Genomic DNA, 17,031 nt, shown 5'->3' with positions numbered 1-17,031 from the left:
GAAGGAGGCGGAAGGGCGGCCTCGGGTCCTCAGAGGCGGCCGCCCCTGGCTCCGCACCCACCCCTAGGACAGGAAAGGGGTGCCGCCCCAAGGACCCGCCCCTGCCCCTGGCTACTCATCCCCCAGCCTCCCGACAACCCGGTCCTGGGACACCCGTCCTGATGGCCCCCAGCCACCCGTGTCCCCGCTCCGGTGGCCTCATGGAACTCAAAGGCTGGGCTAAGGTGCGGCAAGACATGGCAGCCCAGTGCCAGAGGATAGGGGGCGCAGGCAGACCATGTGGGCACCCCCAGCTCAACTGTGCCCACGCTCTGACCCTCCTGGGCACCTGGGGGGCAGAGGCTCCAGGACTCAAGGCTGCGCAGAGAGAGGCCTGAAGACAAAAGGAATCCTCCCCGTCGCCCCCCAGGACCCAGAGGCTGGGTGCGGAGTGGGCTGCGTCCCCCACACCGCCCATCCCCCGGGGGACACCCGCCCAGGCCCTCCCTCCCGGCCCCACCCCGACCCCGCAAGGCTCCCAGAACTGCACACACCGCTGTCTCCGTGACGATTTCGTCAACACGGAGGAATCGCAGAAGGCCATTCGGAAAGAGTGCTGCCAGGTTCTCTAGAAGTCGGTGTTTGGGGCTGTTTGTCTCAACGTTCACTCCCTGCTGACTAAAGATGCCCTCCCTGCACACACACACACACACACACACACACACACACACACACACACACACAACCGCGCGGACCTCAGTGCCGGCCACCGCCCTCCTCACAAGGCTCCCAGGCCCACGCTCATTTCGGAGACGTCAGAACACGAAGAAAATACCTACCTTGGAACGGATGAACTAATGTGCACAGGAAGCCACGTGGGGCAGACACAGCAGGGACAAAAGCAGGTTGCCACGTGGGGACTAAGGCAACAGCCCCGGCTCCTCGGGGACGCCCCGGGGACGCCCCGGGGATGCACAGGTAACTGCACAGTGCCCTCCGGCTGGCAGGCAGACCAGCAAGCCTTCTGTACGTACGTGTGTGTCTGGTGCCATCCACGCCGGGGCCCGCGGAGGGGAGGAACCTCTCGTGGACAGGCCGTGACCGTCCGGGGTCCCTACCCACAGCGCCATCCTGGGAGGCCCGGATATCCCTCAAGGGACACCTTAGACAAACACCGTCCCCCCTCTCCTGACAGCCATGCCAATGTCATGCCACACTACGTGCTGCCCCCCGTTACAGAGCCTGGGGGCCCTCACTGCAGAGGAAGGGGGTGAGGGGCAGGGAGACCGTCCTGGGTCTCTGAGTCCCACCCGGTATCAAACAGTGATGGCCCACCCTCTGACAGCCCCCAAGTCCTGGGGTCCGGCCCTGCCCGAACGCGGGCCTCGAGCTCGAGACGTCAGTCAGCTGCTCCCGTGCGGCCACCGAGCCACGGCAAATTCTCCCCCACTGAACGAACCGGCGAGGCTGGGAGGTTACTGTCCACAGAGCCCACCGCGAGCCTGTTTCCTGATTAAAGCTTCACTGAATCAATAGCAATAAAGCGGTCTCGAAGAGATCCATGGAAAGCGGAACCCTTTTTAAGAAAAAACACTCTTCCCACAGGCAAAAACCTTAAACTTAACATAACTTAAAAATAACACACGCCACGATTTTGGGTTTGCGGCCGTCTCGCTGGGTCTCCACAAAGGCCGTCGTGTCACCTGCAGGTGAATCGCACGCGCTGGGATCCGTGCTTCCCCAGGGAGCTGAATTCACCTGCTTACGACCTGATCAATCCCGAGCTGGCGAAGGCAGAGCTGTTAGCAGACGAGAGAACATCATCATCAAGGAAGGGGAGTCCAGGATGAAGGCCAGTGCTCGTGGAAGGGGTCTCTTGCCGAGGCCCTGGCCGCACGAGAGGCCGCAGAGTTTGGCACGGCGAGGCCGGAGCCAGCCCCCCGCCCCCAAGTCCAGCCTGGACACCGATGTGGTCAGCCACACAGAGACCGGAAAAAAGGCAGGAAGCTCAAAGCCAGACACAGAACACAACCGGGTGGGGCCGAAACGTCCCGCAACTCCGGTGCAGGGCAGATTCCGGACAGACCGCTGGGCGAGCCGGGCCTTCCCTGGGCCACCGCCAACGGCAGACCTTGAGACCCACGGGGGGATGTGGACAAGCCCCACCGTCTACACCACTGCCCAAGCCTGACATCAGGGCACCCTCCTCATCACCCCGCTCCCCCACACCCTGGAGCCAGGAGCTTCTCTCCCCTCCCCCACACCACCCCCTACCCTACCCGGGCCAGGCCTGATCACTTCCCTGCTGGGGTGACTGCGTCTGCCTCCAATCCACTCCCAGCACTGAGGCCGAGGCAGAACCTTCTTTTTTTTTAATTCTGTTTTCAAATGTTTATTTATTTTTTGAGACACAGAGAGAGAAACAGAGCACAAGTAGGGGAGGGGCAGAGAGAGAGGGAGACACAGCATCCGAAGCAGGCTCCAGGCTCTGAGCTGTCAGCATAGAGCCCGACGCGGGGCTCGAACTCACGAACCGTGAGATCATGACCTGAGCCGAAGTCAGAAGTTTAACCGGCCCGAGCCACCCAGGCGCCCCCAAGACAGAGCCTCCTGAAGCCAAATCCAGGACATCACGTTCTCTGCAACCCCCTTCTGTGACACCTCTGCGCCCCGGACCAAGCCACCCACCACCCACCACCCTGCCTCCCTACAGCCTTGAAGGCAGTGGCTCTGGGTTCCTCTAACTTCCCCTTCCAGGTGACCGCTGCTCCCCTCGGCGCCCTCCCCCCAGACTCTGAGCTCCCGAAAGGAGTCGCCAGTCCTCACCCGTCCTTCTCTCGCACTGAGGGCCAGCCAGGCACGGGCAGTAGGTGCTCAGTAAATGTGGAGCTGGAAGCTCCAAAGATCCTGTGAGGGCTGGAGGAGGAGCTGGGGGCGCCCGGGAAGATCCCTTAACGGAAGAGGAGACCCGACAGGAGGCAGGGAAGGAAGGCGCCCTCCCCCCAGAATCTGGCTGCCAGGAAGACCACCACCCATTTCACAGAAAGGCCGGAACCCACATGGAAACCAGTGCCTACTGGGAGCCAGGAGACTCTGGGGACCTCACCGATCACACGGCAGCACATTTCACAGGTGAGTCAAGGAGGCACAGGCAGGGTGGGGGGAAGGGGTCACTGAGAAGCGCATCCGGGGGCGCATGCGGCCCCATCAGCAGCGGGGCAGGTCTGAGCTCGGGCCCAGCCTGGTTCCTGACCACCACGACCCCCCTTCTTCGGCTGAAGGGGGAAACGCGGCCGGTGGGGGGCCTGGGTGTAAGAGTCCCGCGGGCACGGGCAGGCTGCAAAGACGGGCTCCTCCCCCGAGCCCCGGCCTCGCCGAGCCCGCACAGCTGTCCTCGGGGACCCAAGCGGGGCGGGCACACACACTCCAGCCTCCTGCAGCCCGTCGCACCGTGGTCCTCAGTGCCAGGCGCCCCTCCACGCGCGGGCGTGGATGGGGGGTGGGAGGGGTGGGGGGGCGGGGGGGCCTGAGCTCCGGCTGCAAACAGACTGCTTCCCCAGCACTCTTGCGATCTACCGCTCCGTTCCCCCGGAGCCTCGCCGGCTAACAGATGTTCCACTTAAGCAGCTAAATTACCACCAAATACACCCATGGAGATGGCAGGCCGATTTCTCCCAAGGTTTATTTGCATGAGGAGGGAGTGGTGTGTGAAAATTCTATCTTCTCGTTTTTCAGAAGGAGGAAAAAAATTTTTTTTACCACACACACGAGTTTAGAAAAAGAGGAGAGGGGCTGCCAGCGCGTGAATTACCGCGAGAGCGTGCAGGCGGCTGTGCATCCGACGGCACGCACGGCGCGTGGGCCCGTGGCCACAGGAGGCCACGGGTTTGAGTCCCGCCTCCACCCCTCCCGGTGAACTCCGACCAGCTCCCGGACGCCCGGAGCCTCAGCCTCCAGGGCTATCAAACAGCCCCCGGTCACCCCCGCTCCCCGAGGCTGTCCTTTGCAGGGGTCGGGTCCGTGGCCAGGCGCCCCCAGCACTGTGACTAATTATGATCATCCAGGCATCGCCGGGCAGCCTGGGAGCAGCCCAGACCCAGCCCAGCACGCAGGGGACACCGCCGCGCCCGAGGAACGCAACGCAGGAAGGGGCCGAGCACTCCGGCCGGATCCACCCCCTGGAGGCAGGCCACGTGCTGGCCTGCACGTCCCCACGGCCGCCAGATGGCGAAGCGGCAGAAAGGCTGAAGACCGGAGCCGCTCCGCTGGGCAAGGCGAGACACAACGGTGACCTGCTGGCCGCCTGGCCGGGGCCATTTCCCACCCCGCAGGACACAACCACCACCAGCCGGACACACTCGTGCAGGGGGGAGGCCTCAGGATGGAGATCCAGAGCCGGTCCAGAGTGTGGTCCCTGGCATGAACAGAACCAGCCGTTCAACAGCCATCGACGCCTGGACCCTGCCCCCTGGCCAGAGTGGGGTGCACAGGGTGGACGGAGCTCTGCAGGCCAAACCCCAGAACCCTCAGCCACCGCCGGGAGGATGGACGCAAGCCCACCCCCCACTCTCCGCCTACTGGAGGCGGCCAGCGCCGCGCAGACCTGTCAGGGATGCAGGGATGCACAGAGAGACGGCAGGTCGCACCGGCCTCCTGACCCCAAGGTCCACTGGGATCCGTCCGCACACGCACCCAGTTCCAGAAACAAGTCCCAGAAGTGCAGCCGGGCCTCACGGCGCCGCAGAGCCAAAGCAGACGTGAGCTCCGCACACAAGGGCCGCCTGCGGAAGGCGAGGTTTATAGCCTGGATTTACTGACGCCCTTATTCACTCCCAGACGAGGCGCCCGTCCTCCACGGCCCGCCCCTCCGCTCCCCCGATGGAACCCTCAGGAAGCCCACTGCCCCCACACGGACGCCCGGCCGGGAAGGTCAGCGGGAGGGACGGCAGGGAAGGCTCCAGGAGCGTGGCCGCCAATGCAGAAAAAACCGAATCTGCCAGAGACACGGAGAAAACCCACATCCTTGCTGAACGCCAATGCCGCCCCCGGGTGCGCTTCCGGGGGGCAATCGCGGCTCCAGGGCCGCTGGGCTACCGCGGGGCAGGGAGAAAACGCCCCTCCTTCACCCAGTGGCACAAGGCCCGGGACCTGTCAACCAGAGCGCAGACTCCCGCGTCAGAGGCAGGGCGGCTCCCGCAGGACGGATTACGCAAACACAGATCCCAGCACCCAGACCCCGAGCGGCTTCCGTTGTTCACGGGGGACATCAGATGCCCCAGGAGCCTTCCTCCCATCACCCTTGGAGGCACCGAGAGATGACGGTCCCATTTTACAGGTGGGGCCACTGAGACGCAACCTCTCACGTGCTCCCGGCCCCCGTCTTCCTTCATCGTACACCCTGAATCGGGTGCCCAGGAGGTGGGGAGGAGGGGGGACTTTCTCCCGACACATGAGCTCAGGAGCTCTCCTGGGCCGTCCTGTCTGAGGCGCTGAGTCAGGAGCCTGGAGCAGAGGCAGCTGCCTCCTGCTTCCACTCAAGCCTCACTCCCAGAGAGAGAAGTAGGTCCCGCGGAACCCTCGGGGCACCCAGCCCTGCCTCAGTGCCCCGAGTCCTGCAGCAGCACGGACCCAGGACAAGAAGAGGCCCGAGAAAGGTGCCCTGCCACCACGCAGGGCTGAGCCACTTCCCAGGCACGGCGGGCCAGCACTTGTAGGGCCCAAAGGGGTGTGAGGTCAAAGACCACATTTCAACATATGCTGCTAGTACCCTTGCCTTTACATCCGCACAGTCATAAAACTGGGCCCTTCACATCTTCTGTGGAAGAGGGAGGCCACAGGCAAAGTGTGCGGGGCCTGTGGGAGTCACACGGTGGCCCCGAGGCCCCCAGCACAGCAAGTGAGGGTTTCAGGTACTCACCTGCCTGCACCTGCTCAAATGCCTCACATAATCCCCTGCCAGCCCAAGGCTCTTCCTGTGTGGTAAGACACATCAGAGGGGCGCCCGGGTGGCTCAGTGAGTTAAGCGTCTGACCCTTGACCTGGGCTCAGGTCATGATCTCACAGTTCACGAGTTCGAGCCCCGTGATGGGCTCTGTGATGAGTGTGGAGCCTGCTAGGGATTCTCTCTCCCTCTCTCTGCCCCTCCCCTGCTCGCGTGCACTCGCACTCCCTCCCTCTCTCTCTCTCAAAAATAAATAAGTAAACTTTAATTTAAAAAAAGGGGGGGGGGCGCCTGGGTGGCTCAGTAGGTAAAGCGTCCGACTTTGGCTCAGGTTGTGATCTCACAGTTTGTGGGTTCGAACCCCACGTCGGGCTCTGTGCGGACAGCTCGGAGCCTGGAGCCTGCTTCCGATTCTGTGTCTCCCTCTCTCTCTGCCCCTCCCCTGCTCGCTCTCTGTCTCTGTCTCTTAAAAATAAACATTTAAAAAAAAGGACAAAATTGTGATTGGTGATTTAGTACACTCACCGCCCAGTTTCCCTCCCCCTCCTCCCCCCCCACTCGCCGTATGTGTCGATTCACCTGCCCTGGAACCTCGCATCGCTGGAGTCCCACAGTCCTTACCCTCTCATGTCTACCTTCTCTCCCTCCACACGTGCCCGAGGTTCGTCCCCACGGCCACACCTGTCAGGCTTCGTTCCTCCCTCTGGTCGCCTCCTACTCCATCGTCTGGAGAGACCCCCACGTTTATCTATTCACCCGCCGAGAAAGATCTCCCATCCTACAGAGGAGGAAACCGAGACCCCACGACGGTCAAGCTCCGCGGCCCACGGTGCTCGGCAGCCGAGCCAGGACACCGGCCCTGAGCCCTCACCGCACCGACTACGCCCAGACACCTCGAGGGACGGGGGCCCCTTCTGCAGCCAGGAGCACAGAGGCCCGGGGGGAGCAGCCGTGGGGTCACACCCCGCTGCCGCGCCTCAAGCCCGCTTCCTCCGAGCTCTGGGGTGAAAACAAGTAAAACCGAATGTCTCCGTGGCAGCTCTTGTGTGAGGCCATCACCCGCGAGGGAAAACAGCTCAGATCCGAGCGGTCTCGTCCCTCACCGAAATGCCCGTCAGCTGTCCTCTCTCCTGCCCCTGCGGCCAGAGACTCGGGGGGCTGCCCACCTCTGGCAGGGAGGGGTAAAGGAAGAGTGGGAGGAGCTCAGGGAAGGGAGGGAGGGTCTCCGGATGTGGCTGCCGGGAGCACGAGGGCCTGACACGGGCTGCGAGCAGACTGCCCCAGGTGCCCCGTGTGCCCGGGACAGGTTGGCGATGGCCCCGGAACCAGACGCCCGCTCGTACAGTTACAAGCTGGGACCCCCCACTCCTGTGGGGCACTGAGGCCTCTCAGCAAGCCGCCTGCCAGCCCCAGGGGCCAGCAAACAGGAGCACCGCCATGGACCACAGCCAGCCCCTGCCGGGACAAGCCAGAGAAGCCTGAATGTGGGCCTCGGCTCTGACGTGAGGAAAGCGGGGGCGGGGCGGGCCGTGGGGACCCTGCCAGGTAGCTCAGCCCTTGCGCCTCTGCAGAGGCCCCCTCTCCCTGGGGCCACTGGCCGCCACGCGATCGGTGCCCACACCACCCTCGCCTGGCAGCATCCTACGCCTACAGGTGAGCTACGACGATCAAGTGGACATCTGGGCAACCTGGAAGCGTGTGGCACAGAAAGGGAGGTGCACTGAGGGAGGAGACCACCCAGAGGCAGGGCTGGGCCGGGGGGGCGCGGGAGCAGGCCGACACCTGGCACCCAGGCCTGTCCCCGGCATAGGGACTCCTGGGGGCGCGGACCAGCACCCTCCCCGCCACCTCCCACATCTCAGGGACGCACTGATCTGCGTGGCAGAGCCATGAATGCGCCGGGAGACAGCTCGGCAGGGACCTGACGTCATCTGACGGTGGAGGAGGGGCACTGAGCAGGGCCCCACGGCCGGGCGGGGACAGGGAGGCCCCCTCACCCTGAGACCCCAGCTTCAGGCACCCCCCCCAAACAGGCCTCAACTTCACCCCCAAGCAGTGCATTCCCCAGTTCCAGAAATGGCATTTGGGGAGAGCAGGCAGGGCCGGGGGGACACAGGTCAGAACACACGACTGGAGTAGGGCCACTGTCACCTCCCCAGCGTCCCAACAGGCAGCCCCTCGCGGGCCTGCTGGATGGTTTTCTGCATTGGAAAGTGCCCCTTTTGTCTCTTCAAGAACCCTCCTGCCGTCTCCTCTTCTGGAAGGTCAGGGACACAGTGTCAGGGGTCCCTGTTTCTCTCGCCCGATGCCCATGAGCGTGTGACCACGAGTGGGGAGCAACGACACAGTGAGCCCCCTCCCAGCACCAGGGAGCAGGTGAGGACGGGCCCAGAGCCATGAAGCCACAAGGGCAGGGCCGGGCAGCCCGGGGCCACCTCTGGACTCAGGCCCTGGGAAGCCCCCAGCCTCCTCACCAGTGGGGACCGTCCAAAGGCCGTGGTGCGGGTTGGCAAGAGGCCTCACGCTCCACGCAGCCGTGTGACCTCGGGTAGCCCCCGTAACCTCTCCATTAAGTGCCCAACCTGGTGCCTCACGGGGTCTCCTAAGGCCCAGGGGAGGGGCCAGTGCTGGGCAGTCAGGGGACAAACCCTCCCAGGACGGGGCACAGCTGGCAGCAACGATCGAGAATCCCCGGGGCGCCTGGGTGGCTCAGTTGGTTAAGCGTCTGACTTCAGCTCAGGTTATGATCTCATGGTCCATGAGTTCGAGCCCCGTGTGGGGCTCTGTGCTGATAGCTCAGAGCCTGGAGCCTGCTTCGGATTCTGTGACTCCCCCTCTCTCTGCCCCTCTCCCGCTCTCTCTCTCTCTCAAAAGTAAACATTAAAAAAATTTTTTTTTTGTTTTTAATGGGGGCCATTTCTGCAGCAACCGCCCATCTCCAGCCTTCACTTACCTAAAGCCATCCGGCTTCCAAGGTCAGTTCCTCCATGCCTTCCTCAGTCCCTGTCCTCACGGATCCAAATATCTGCATCAGCTAAGGACTGACACAGCCCCAAACGAGGTGACAGCAAACCCTGCAGCTGTCCCCACCTCCTGCGCCCACCAGCACTGAGCTTCTGGGAGGGAAGCAGCAGAGAGAGGCCGTGAGACCTTTCCAGCAGGCGCCAGGCACGAGACAGGGACAGCGCCAGGCCCGTGTTTTCCCATCAAATGCCCCCGGCAGCCTGCAGGGTGCCCACGGGCGTCCCCTTTTCAGACGAGGAGACGGAGACTTGGCCAGGCCGGTGACCCCGCTGCCACTGAGGTCCCCGCTGGAGCCGAGTGGCCGATGCCAGTGCGTCCCTCCACCGCCGCGTCAGGGCCCTCACCTCGCTCACCGAACGTCCAGACCCCGGGGGCCCAGCCCCGGCGGCCTCGGCGGCCTCACCTACAAAGTGGGTGATCACGGCCCCAGCACTTGGCACGATTTCCGGCGCAAGACGGAGAAGCTTTGCTCCTCCTGGGCGCTTCCTGCTGCGGGAGCCCGTGCCAAGGGCCCCGGGTACAAAGGGAGACAGGACGGCACACTCCGGGAGGGCCGAGCCCGGGGACCTGGGCTCCCTCACAGGCCCAGGACAGGCCCCAAGCGTGGCAAGCGAGCCCGCTGCCTGGCTCTGCACGGGCCACAAAGCTGAGGCGCGTTTCCATGTTTTTAAACGGTCAGGGGGGAGAAATCTAGAAGAATAATATTCGGTGACACATGAAAGTGATACGAAATCAAATTTCAGTCTCCGTGAAGTTTACTGGCACACGGCCACGGCTCACCCATTTGCAGATCGACCACGGCTGCTTCCACACCGGGAGGGCAGAGTTGAGTGGTCACGACAGAGACCGTCTGGCCCACAAAGCCTGAAACATGTACCGTCTGGCCCTCGACACGAGACGAGGGTCCACCCCTGCTGGGGGAGAGAGGGGTGGACTCACGGGCCAGTCGGGACGGAGGCCGACCTGGCAGGGCCTCGGCCGTGGGGCTGAGCCTGGGTCTCTGCCTAAACCAGGGCCCCACCCGCACTGTCCGCCCCGGGGGCGTCCCACCCTCAAACTCAGGAAGCCACAGACACCAACATGCTGGGCACGGGGCCGGGAGGAAGAGGCTGGAGGGCATCACACTGCTGACCCCCAGAGAGGGACCTAGTGCGTCTCTGGGAAGGATGAGGCAGTCGCTCTCCAGGGAGGGGACATCCTTGGCCACCATGTCCGCATGCAAGACAGAGCTCCAACGAGGCGCTGGGGTGGGGGCTCACCGTGGCTGCTCACCCCGGTCAAGCCTCCAGCAAGGCCGGAGGCCCCACACTTGGCCCCGGGCTCAGTAGAGCCCCCCCATTCCCAGCACTGAGACGCCCATCTCCAGGGCCCAGACCGTGGACAGACGCGGGTCCTCCCTCAGGACGGCCTCCCCGCCAAACGCACGGCAAACTTCCAGGTTCCATCCCAGCCCACCGAGGCCAAAGCCAGACCGGTGCCAGCAGCGCGTCCCCCACAAACAACCCGCTGTCCACCAACGGCAGGCTGTGCCTTCCCACGACCCGGGCAGATGACGGCCACGGGCCTTTCCCGCCGATTCCACACCCAGGCCTCAGGACCCTGCTCCGCACAGCCCTGCGAGGGCCCCTCCTCCCCGTTGGTCAGGCCAGTGCCAAAGAGGGGACCCCGGCACATCGGCCTCTGCTAGCCCACCCCCACTCCCAGCCCCGCCCTCAGGGACCAGCTATCGCTACCCAGCCGCTCAGAGCCACAACCCTGCCGCGTGGAAGAACCAGTGCTGGCGAAACGCAGGTTTCTTTCTCCAGTTGTCCCCACTGGGAGCCTTTCCAGGCACTCTGCATAATCGACCTCCTAATCGACCTCCCGCTATCAAATTTTAATACGACAGAGGAACCGTGTATCTGTTTTGTACTCTATGTACGTCTGTGCTTCACCTGTACATAAAAAGCACTTGATTTCTTTACCCCCAGAGATCCGATTTCCACCACCCTGGGGGCCATATCGCCCCTTGCTGAGAATGCATGGATTAAATAAAATGTGTCATTAAGAGGGCGCCTGGGTGGCTGAGTCTGTTGGGCGTCCGACTTCCACTCGGGTCACGATCTCGCAGCTCCTGAGTTCGAGCCCCGCCTCGGGCTCTGTCCCGACAGCTCGGAGCCTGGAGCCTGCTTCAGATTCTGTGTCTCCCTCTCTCTCTGACCCTCCCCTGTTCGTGCTCTGTCTCTCTCTGTCTCACAAATGAATAAACGTTAAAAAAAATTTTTTTAATGTGTTATTAAGAGTAGAGTTTTGCGTCACTATTTCCTTTTTTCATATGATCACCAGAAGTTTTTAAACACAGACTGGCTCACATATTTCTGTGGGGTGGCACTGATACACTTGGAAAATAAAGACAAATGCAAATGTGTCCAGACACACACATGCACACAGCACATACGTCTACACCTGGGTGCGCACACACACACACACACACACACACAGACCGCCAGCTCTGACCACGGAGAGCGCCCTGCTGCGGTGTGCACCCCTGCACCCAGAGCTTGGCTTCTAAACACCCCTCTCCAAGACGGAAGCACACGGCTGACTCCTGGCAGGGACTAAGAAGAATAAAAAAGGAGTCTGGACGTCTCACGCCGGAAAGGAGGTCAGGGCACCGAAAACACTGGGAACGTGCCAAAGACACACAGAAGCAGTTCCCGGGGTCGAACCTGAGGGAGCGTGAGCGCAAAAACAAACGATGACGGTAACAGACGTTAATGCATGGAATAAAACAGGAAACCGCGATCCAAACTGGCAGAAAGAGAGAGAGGAAGGAAGAGAAGGAGGAAGGAAAGACCGGGGGCGCACCTTGTCCCAAGTCCCTTCCGGAGAAAAGCTGTCATGACGGGGGACGGAGTGACGCCGAGGACAGGATCGGCAGACCCCGCCTCCGTCAAGCGAGGGAGTGGGGTCGAAGCCGAAGCACCTGCCGCCTGCAGGACAGGGGCGGGAGCGGGCGGCATCGTGGCCGGTCTCCCGCGCAGGCGCACAACCCGAATCCAGTCCCGAGGGGACGCAGAGGGACCCAACGGAGGGACGTTCTGCAACAAAAGGCACCTGGTACCTGCAGGGTGTTGGGGTCTGAAAATCAAGGGAAGGCTGAGGGGCCGGCCCAGACGGAGGGGCTGGAGAGAGGGAGAGCAGCCAACCCTCCCGGTCGCCCCTTCTGCCGAACCGGCATTTCGGGGACACCCGTTGAGGCGTGAGTGGGTCACACGGCGGGACGTGACGGGGAGGCCGCGCCGCGCTCACCGAGGACAACGCCCCTGTTTGGGGGCAACGCGCTGACACACTCGGGGTGAGGGACCAAATGACCCATTCACCTCAACTGGGTCGAAAACAGTTGTGTGTGCAGCACGCAGAGCTTGCCGTGAGTCCAACGCGTTTTCAAAACTGAAACAGAAGAGGTTTCCTCTTTCCACGAGTATGAGGCTTCCTCTCTGCTCCCCGCTGCCCTGGCGTCGCACGCCTCGGCCTCAGGACCCAGGCCACCTGCAGGCCGCTTCTGCGGCCCCAGGCATCTGGGCGACACCTCTGCGGTGCGCCCTCACTCGCCTGGGGCGTCATGAGAGCAGGACCCGCCCAGCTGGCCCCCCGGGCCCCCCAGCAAGCACAGAGCCTGCCTTGGGATGATGCAACACAGCGGCAAAGGAACAAAGGGACGCAGGCTCCGTGGGACCCCGAGATGACCTCCTGGAGGGGCTCGGCCCAGTCTGGAGGGCGACAGAAAACACACAGCTCCTGGGCTTTGCAGAGTGCGCAGCAGAAGCGTGGCCCCCACACGCTGGGTGGAGCAAGGGCGCGGAAGTGCGAGGTTAGCGACGCACCCAGGTCTGGGGGCCACGGCCGGGCTCGCCACGCCGCGGGACAGGACGGTGCCATCAGAGGAGGCTTCCCAGAGGAGGGGCCTCTGGACTAGCGCCTCCAGGAAGAATCAGGCTAAGAGGAGGCGAGGTCTACCAGCAAGGGCACGAGGCAGGGTCGGGAAGGAGTCGACGACGGAGGCGTGGGCAGGAGAGGAATCCTGGTAGGCTCCGGGGTCCCACGCCCTCTCTGTGCCGTGTCCCCGCCGACGGGCTTCCCAACCTGTTCTCCGGGGAGGAGGCCCGCCAGGGTGGCGTGGGTGTGGGCGCGGGGCGGGGCTGGGTGGCGCCCGGAAGGCTCAGCCCCAACCCAAGGGCTGGCTCCTGGCATCAGCACCTCAGGCCCTCACGGCCAGAGCGGCTCTGGACACACGTGATCTCTCCTTGGGATCAGCAGATTGTGGCCATACCTAATTAGTTTAATTAAATCCAAGGCGGCTTCCAGGCATTTTGGATTTAAAAAAAAAAATATGAAAGCACCCGACCTGCCAGCTCCAGGAGGCATGACGAAGGGGCAACTTGGACCCTCTGCGAACACCTCCTCGTTTCCAGCTCCGTACCCAGCCGACACCCCATAAGCGCACACGCTCTGACGCTTCTGACGCTCCTGTGGGGCCGATAGCCCAGCCGAGGTCAACTCAGAGTGGAGGGGCATTCCACACGCTGTCCCCCCCCAAACCACGACGGCGCCATGAGCAGCCAGCACGGCCTTCTGGAACGAGGGAGCATCGTGGAGGCCTCTGGGCTGGACGGGTCTCTGGCGCTCCGGGACGGCAGGGACGCGGGAAGGGCCTGCAGACCCACTTCCCTCCACAGACCCCCACAGCAAACAGGCGCACACCCCACACCCCGTCCACGCGGTAGAAACAGACACGCGGCAGGAGCAACCGACCAGCAGGCCAGGAGCGCCCATGCGAAAGTCAGCCCGACAGCTTCGGGAAGTCTCGCGGAACCTACTTCATTTCAAGTCCGAGAGGGGAGAACTGAGCTCGTGGTTTCTGATCTGTGTGATCCGGGCCAAGTCGATGTCTCTGAGCTGTGGCGGCCTCGTCTATAGAACAGGGATGGGGTACCCTCCCCAGGATCGAGCCTCACCCAGGGCAGGACCGGTAAGAAAGGGAAGCTTCGGTTTTCCTTGTGATCTAACCACCGTGGGCCGGGCCGACAGGACACCTCTCCCACCTCCAGGGACCGGAAGCTTCCCGATTAACAAAGAGCAGCCACACAGAGAGGCCCCCAAGCTCCTTTCCCGACCCACGCACAGCCAGACCTGGTAAAGAGGACCGTTTCTTTAACTATGACTAGAGAGATGCAGCCATCTGACCAGCCCCCTGACCCAGCGAACGCAGGTTCAAGGAGCACCGGCGGCCGTCCCCGCATCAGCAGCAGACACACAAAGACAGGGGTGACCCACCCCCTCCCCCACAAGGTGACCGGTGGGCTCGAGGTCAGGGAGACCAGCGCTCAGCCAAGAGCGATACCGCCAGTGCCCAGAGGGCCCTCCTAAAATCACTAACGTTAACTCAGCACTGCACGGAGGACGTTCTCCGCCTTCCCCCGTGGAATCCTCACCACGTGGCTATGTGGTGGCTCCCACAGCTGTTCCCATCAACCAGATGAGGAAACTGAGGCCCCGAAGGCAGTCACCTACCTGCAAGGCAACGGTGCCAGGTGTCAATCAGGACATGCCCAGGAAGACACAGAGACACTGGCCCTCCCAGTTCTCCCTTCACATCCATCCCTTCACCCAGGCTGGGGCACAAAGGGGCTGTGCCGGTGTCAGTGTCCTTGTCCCACGGACGGCTCCGTGGACCCCGGGATGTCTGTGCGCTTCCAGCACAGGGGCTGAGCCAAGCCACCTGCCACAGCCAGTGCCCCCTCCCCCCCGCCCCCTGCCCAAACCACGGCTGGAAAAGGGCAGCCCCAGGACCCACCCCAGGCTGTGTCTGTGCCCCAGCCTCCCTGCCAATCAGCCAGGAAACCCGTCAGGAGCCAGCAAGCCTGGGCAGCGTCAGGGCCAAAGGCAGACACACTCTCGCCCATGGCCGGCTCTGCCCTCGGCAACCCCTCCTGCCCTCAGTTTCTCCCTCCCAGCCCCCCCCCCCCCCCCCGCAGAGGGATGGATGGAGGGGAACGGATTCATGAAAGCATTTTGCAGCAGGGCGCCTGGCCCCCACTCCGGGCTGGTTAGCAAGAGAGCTGGCTTTAGGGGGGCCCTAAGACCTCATGCCCCCACCTCCAGGCTCCCTCACCAGCCCGTCTGCCTCCCCTGATCCTGGGCTGAGTGGGAGCGCAGCCCCCTTACCCTCTCAGGGCACCTCTTTGTCAGCAGCCACCCCCCTCCTCTCCCTGGGGGAGGGGGGGCCCCCATCTCCTTGGAAACGCAGTCACAGCCAAAGGGCAGAGGCCATGCAGCCCAGCCTGGAAAAGCCGTGACTCACTCCAACCCTCCTTCTCCCTAGTCTGTTTTCCGATGTCACACATGAATGGCCGTTGTCCACGCGGACTTGCCACAGAGGGCCACGGAGGAAGGGGGCTTCGGGGCTAACAGTTAGGTGGATCCTCAACAGCGCTGGCCAGACCCAGGCTGGCCCCCTGGGCCCCTTCAAACCGGAGCTGGGTGGGAGCTCTGGGACTCCAGGAGGGCAAGACCGGAGCTTCATTCTGCTAAAGTCTCGGCCAAGTTCCCTTTAAGGGGCCAAGAAAAGCAGCTCCTGCCGGCTGCGCAGACATTTTCCTGCCGGCCTGCAGCCACACGCGCTCGGCCACGACAAAGGCCACACTCGAGGGTGCCGGGGGAGCGACGGGGACCTCCGATCGCACCAACTTGTGCGGCCCTGTCCTGGAGGCGGCGCCCCGAGCCCACCCGCGCCCTCCGGCCCCCGCTCCCCGCCCCGCCGACCCCTGCGACCGCGCCCGCTCGTCGTCCACGGTCCAGTCCACCAGACCCGAAGCCCGAGGGCGCGACGCCGGACGAGGCCCCCGGGCGTGGCGGGCTCCCCGGGGCCGGGAGGGACGCGGAGAGGGGTCGGCAGGGGCGGGCGCCCCGCCCGGCCGCGAGTCTCCCCTCGCCGGGGAGGCGCAGACCGGCCCGGGGCGCTCCCCGGCCGTGCCCACGGGCGGCGGCGGCGCGCCCCGGGCTTGGGGGACTTTGGTCAACTTCGCGCCTCCTGGGGCGCGCCCTTCTCCCTCCCCGCGGCCGCCCGCGCGCCCGGACCCTCACCTGGGACATCTGCGGCCGGAAGTTGATGTCCTTGAGGTCGATGGAGCCGGGGGACAGGTTGTGCAGCAGCTGGCACAGGAGGACGCCGTCGCGCAGCGCCTGCGCCAGGTCGAAGACCACCGCCGAGGGCCACACGACCCGGTGGTTGGGCGGCAGGACCTTGCAGTCGATGAGCCAGCGGCCGCACTGCCGCCACTGCTCCATGGCGCCCGCGGCGGCCGCGCGGCCGGGGCCCGCTCAGGGCAGCGCTCCGGCCAAAGTGCGGTGGCCGCGGGGCATCCCGCCCGCCCGCGCGGGGCTCGGCGGCCGGGGCGGGGCTTCGCGCGGGCGGCCCCGGGTCCCCGCTGCGCCGCCGCGCGTCCCCTCCTCTTCCTCCTCCTCCGGCTCCTCGCGGGCCGCCGCTCCCGCCCACGTGCGGCCGCGGGGTGGGCGCCGCGCGGCGCGCCGGAGCCCCTCACACGCGCGAGCGCCCCCGGGCCCCGGGCCGGGCTCCGCACCGCCCGCCGCCGCAGCGCCCCGCGATCCGCCCCTCGGGGCGCCGCATGCTGCGCTCCGACCGCCCCGCGGCTGCCGCCGCTCCTGCCCCGCCCGAGACAAAGGGCCGGCGGGTCGCTCGCTCGGCGCGTCCGGGGCCTGGGCCACCCTCGTCGCCGCCGCTTTGTTCAACCCGCCTGCGGGCTCCGCGCTCGGCGCCCGGCGCTCCGACTCGGCGGCGCGGCGGCTCGGAGCGGGGGGTGGTGAGGGGGCGCGGGGGTGGGGGGGGCGCGGGGGGCGCGGCCACGGGCGGGGCGGGGCGGGGGCGGGGCCGGCGCGAGGGCCTGGCGCCGCCCCCGCTCCCCCACTTCCTGCCCCGCCGCCCGCCAAAGTTGCGGAGGGCGGGGGCTGCGGCGCCGCCCCGGGCCCGCCCACTCTGTCCGCGGGCGCCGGGACTTTTGGGGAGCTCTGCGCCCCGGGCGAGCGGC

At 64.7% G+C, this 17,031-nt stretch overlaps 1 protein-coding gene across 12 annotated transcripts in view; it reads right to left on the bottom strand.

Moving 5' to 3' along the window:
- Window positions 1–16,428, bottom strand: part of VAV2 (vav guanine nucleotide exchange factor 2) — a 169,722-nt gene extending 153,294 nt beyond the window's left edge. For 11 of the 12 annotated variants that reach the window (XM_045043733.1, XM_045043738.1, XM_045043735.1 and 8 more), the window contains exon 1: window positions 16,070–16,428. In XM_045043733.1, the coding sequence (XP_044899668.1) occupies window positions 16,070–16,273 (204 nt within the window). In that variant the 5' untranslated portion in view covers window positions 16,274–16,428. The remainder of the gene's footprint in view (window positions 1–16,069) is intronic. The other variant, XM_045043740.1, reaches the window with a different exon arrangement.
- Window positions 16,429–17,031: the final 603 nt, after the last annotated feature.

Source organism: Felis catus, chromosome D4, assembly GCF_018350175.1.
Source record: "Felis catus isolate Fca126 chromosome D4, F.catus_Fca126_mat1.0, whole genome shotgun sequence".
Taxonomy (NCBI): domain Eukaryota; kingdom Metazoa; phylum Chordata; class Mammalia; order Carnivora; family Felidae; genus Felis; species Felis catus.
Note: the sequence above shows the minus strand (reverse complement) of the source record. Positions and strands in the feature narration are given on the sequence as shown.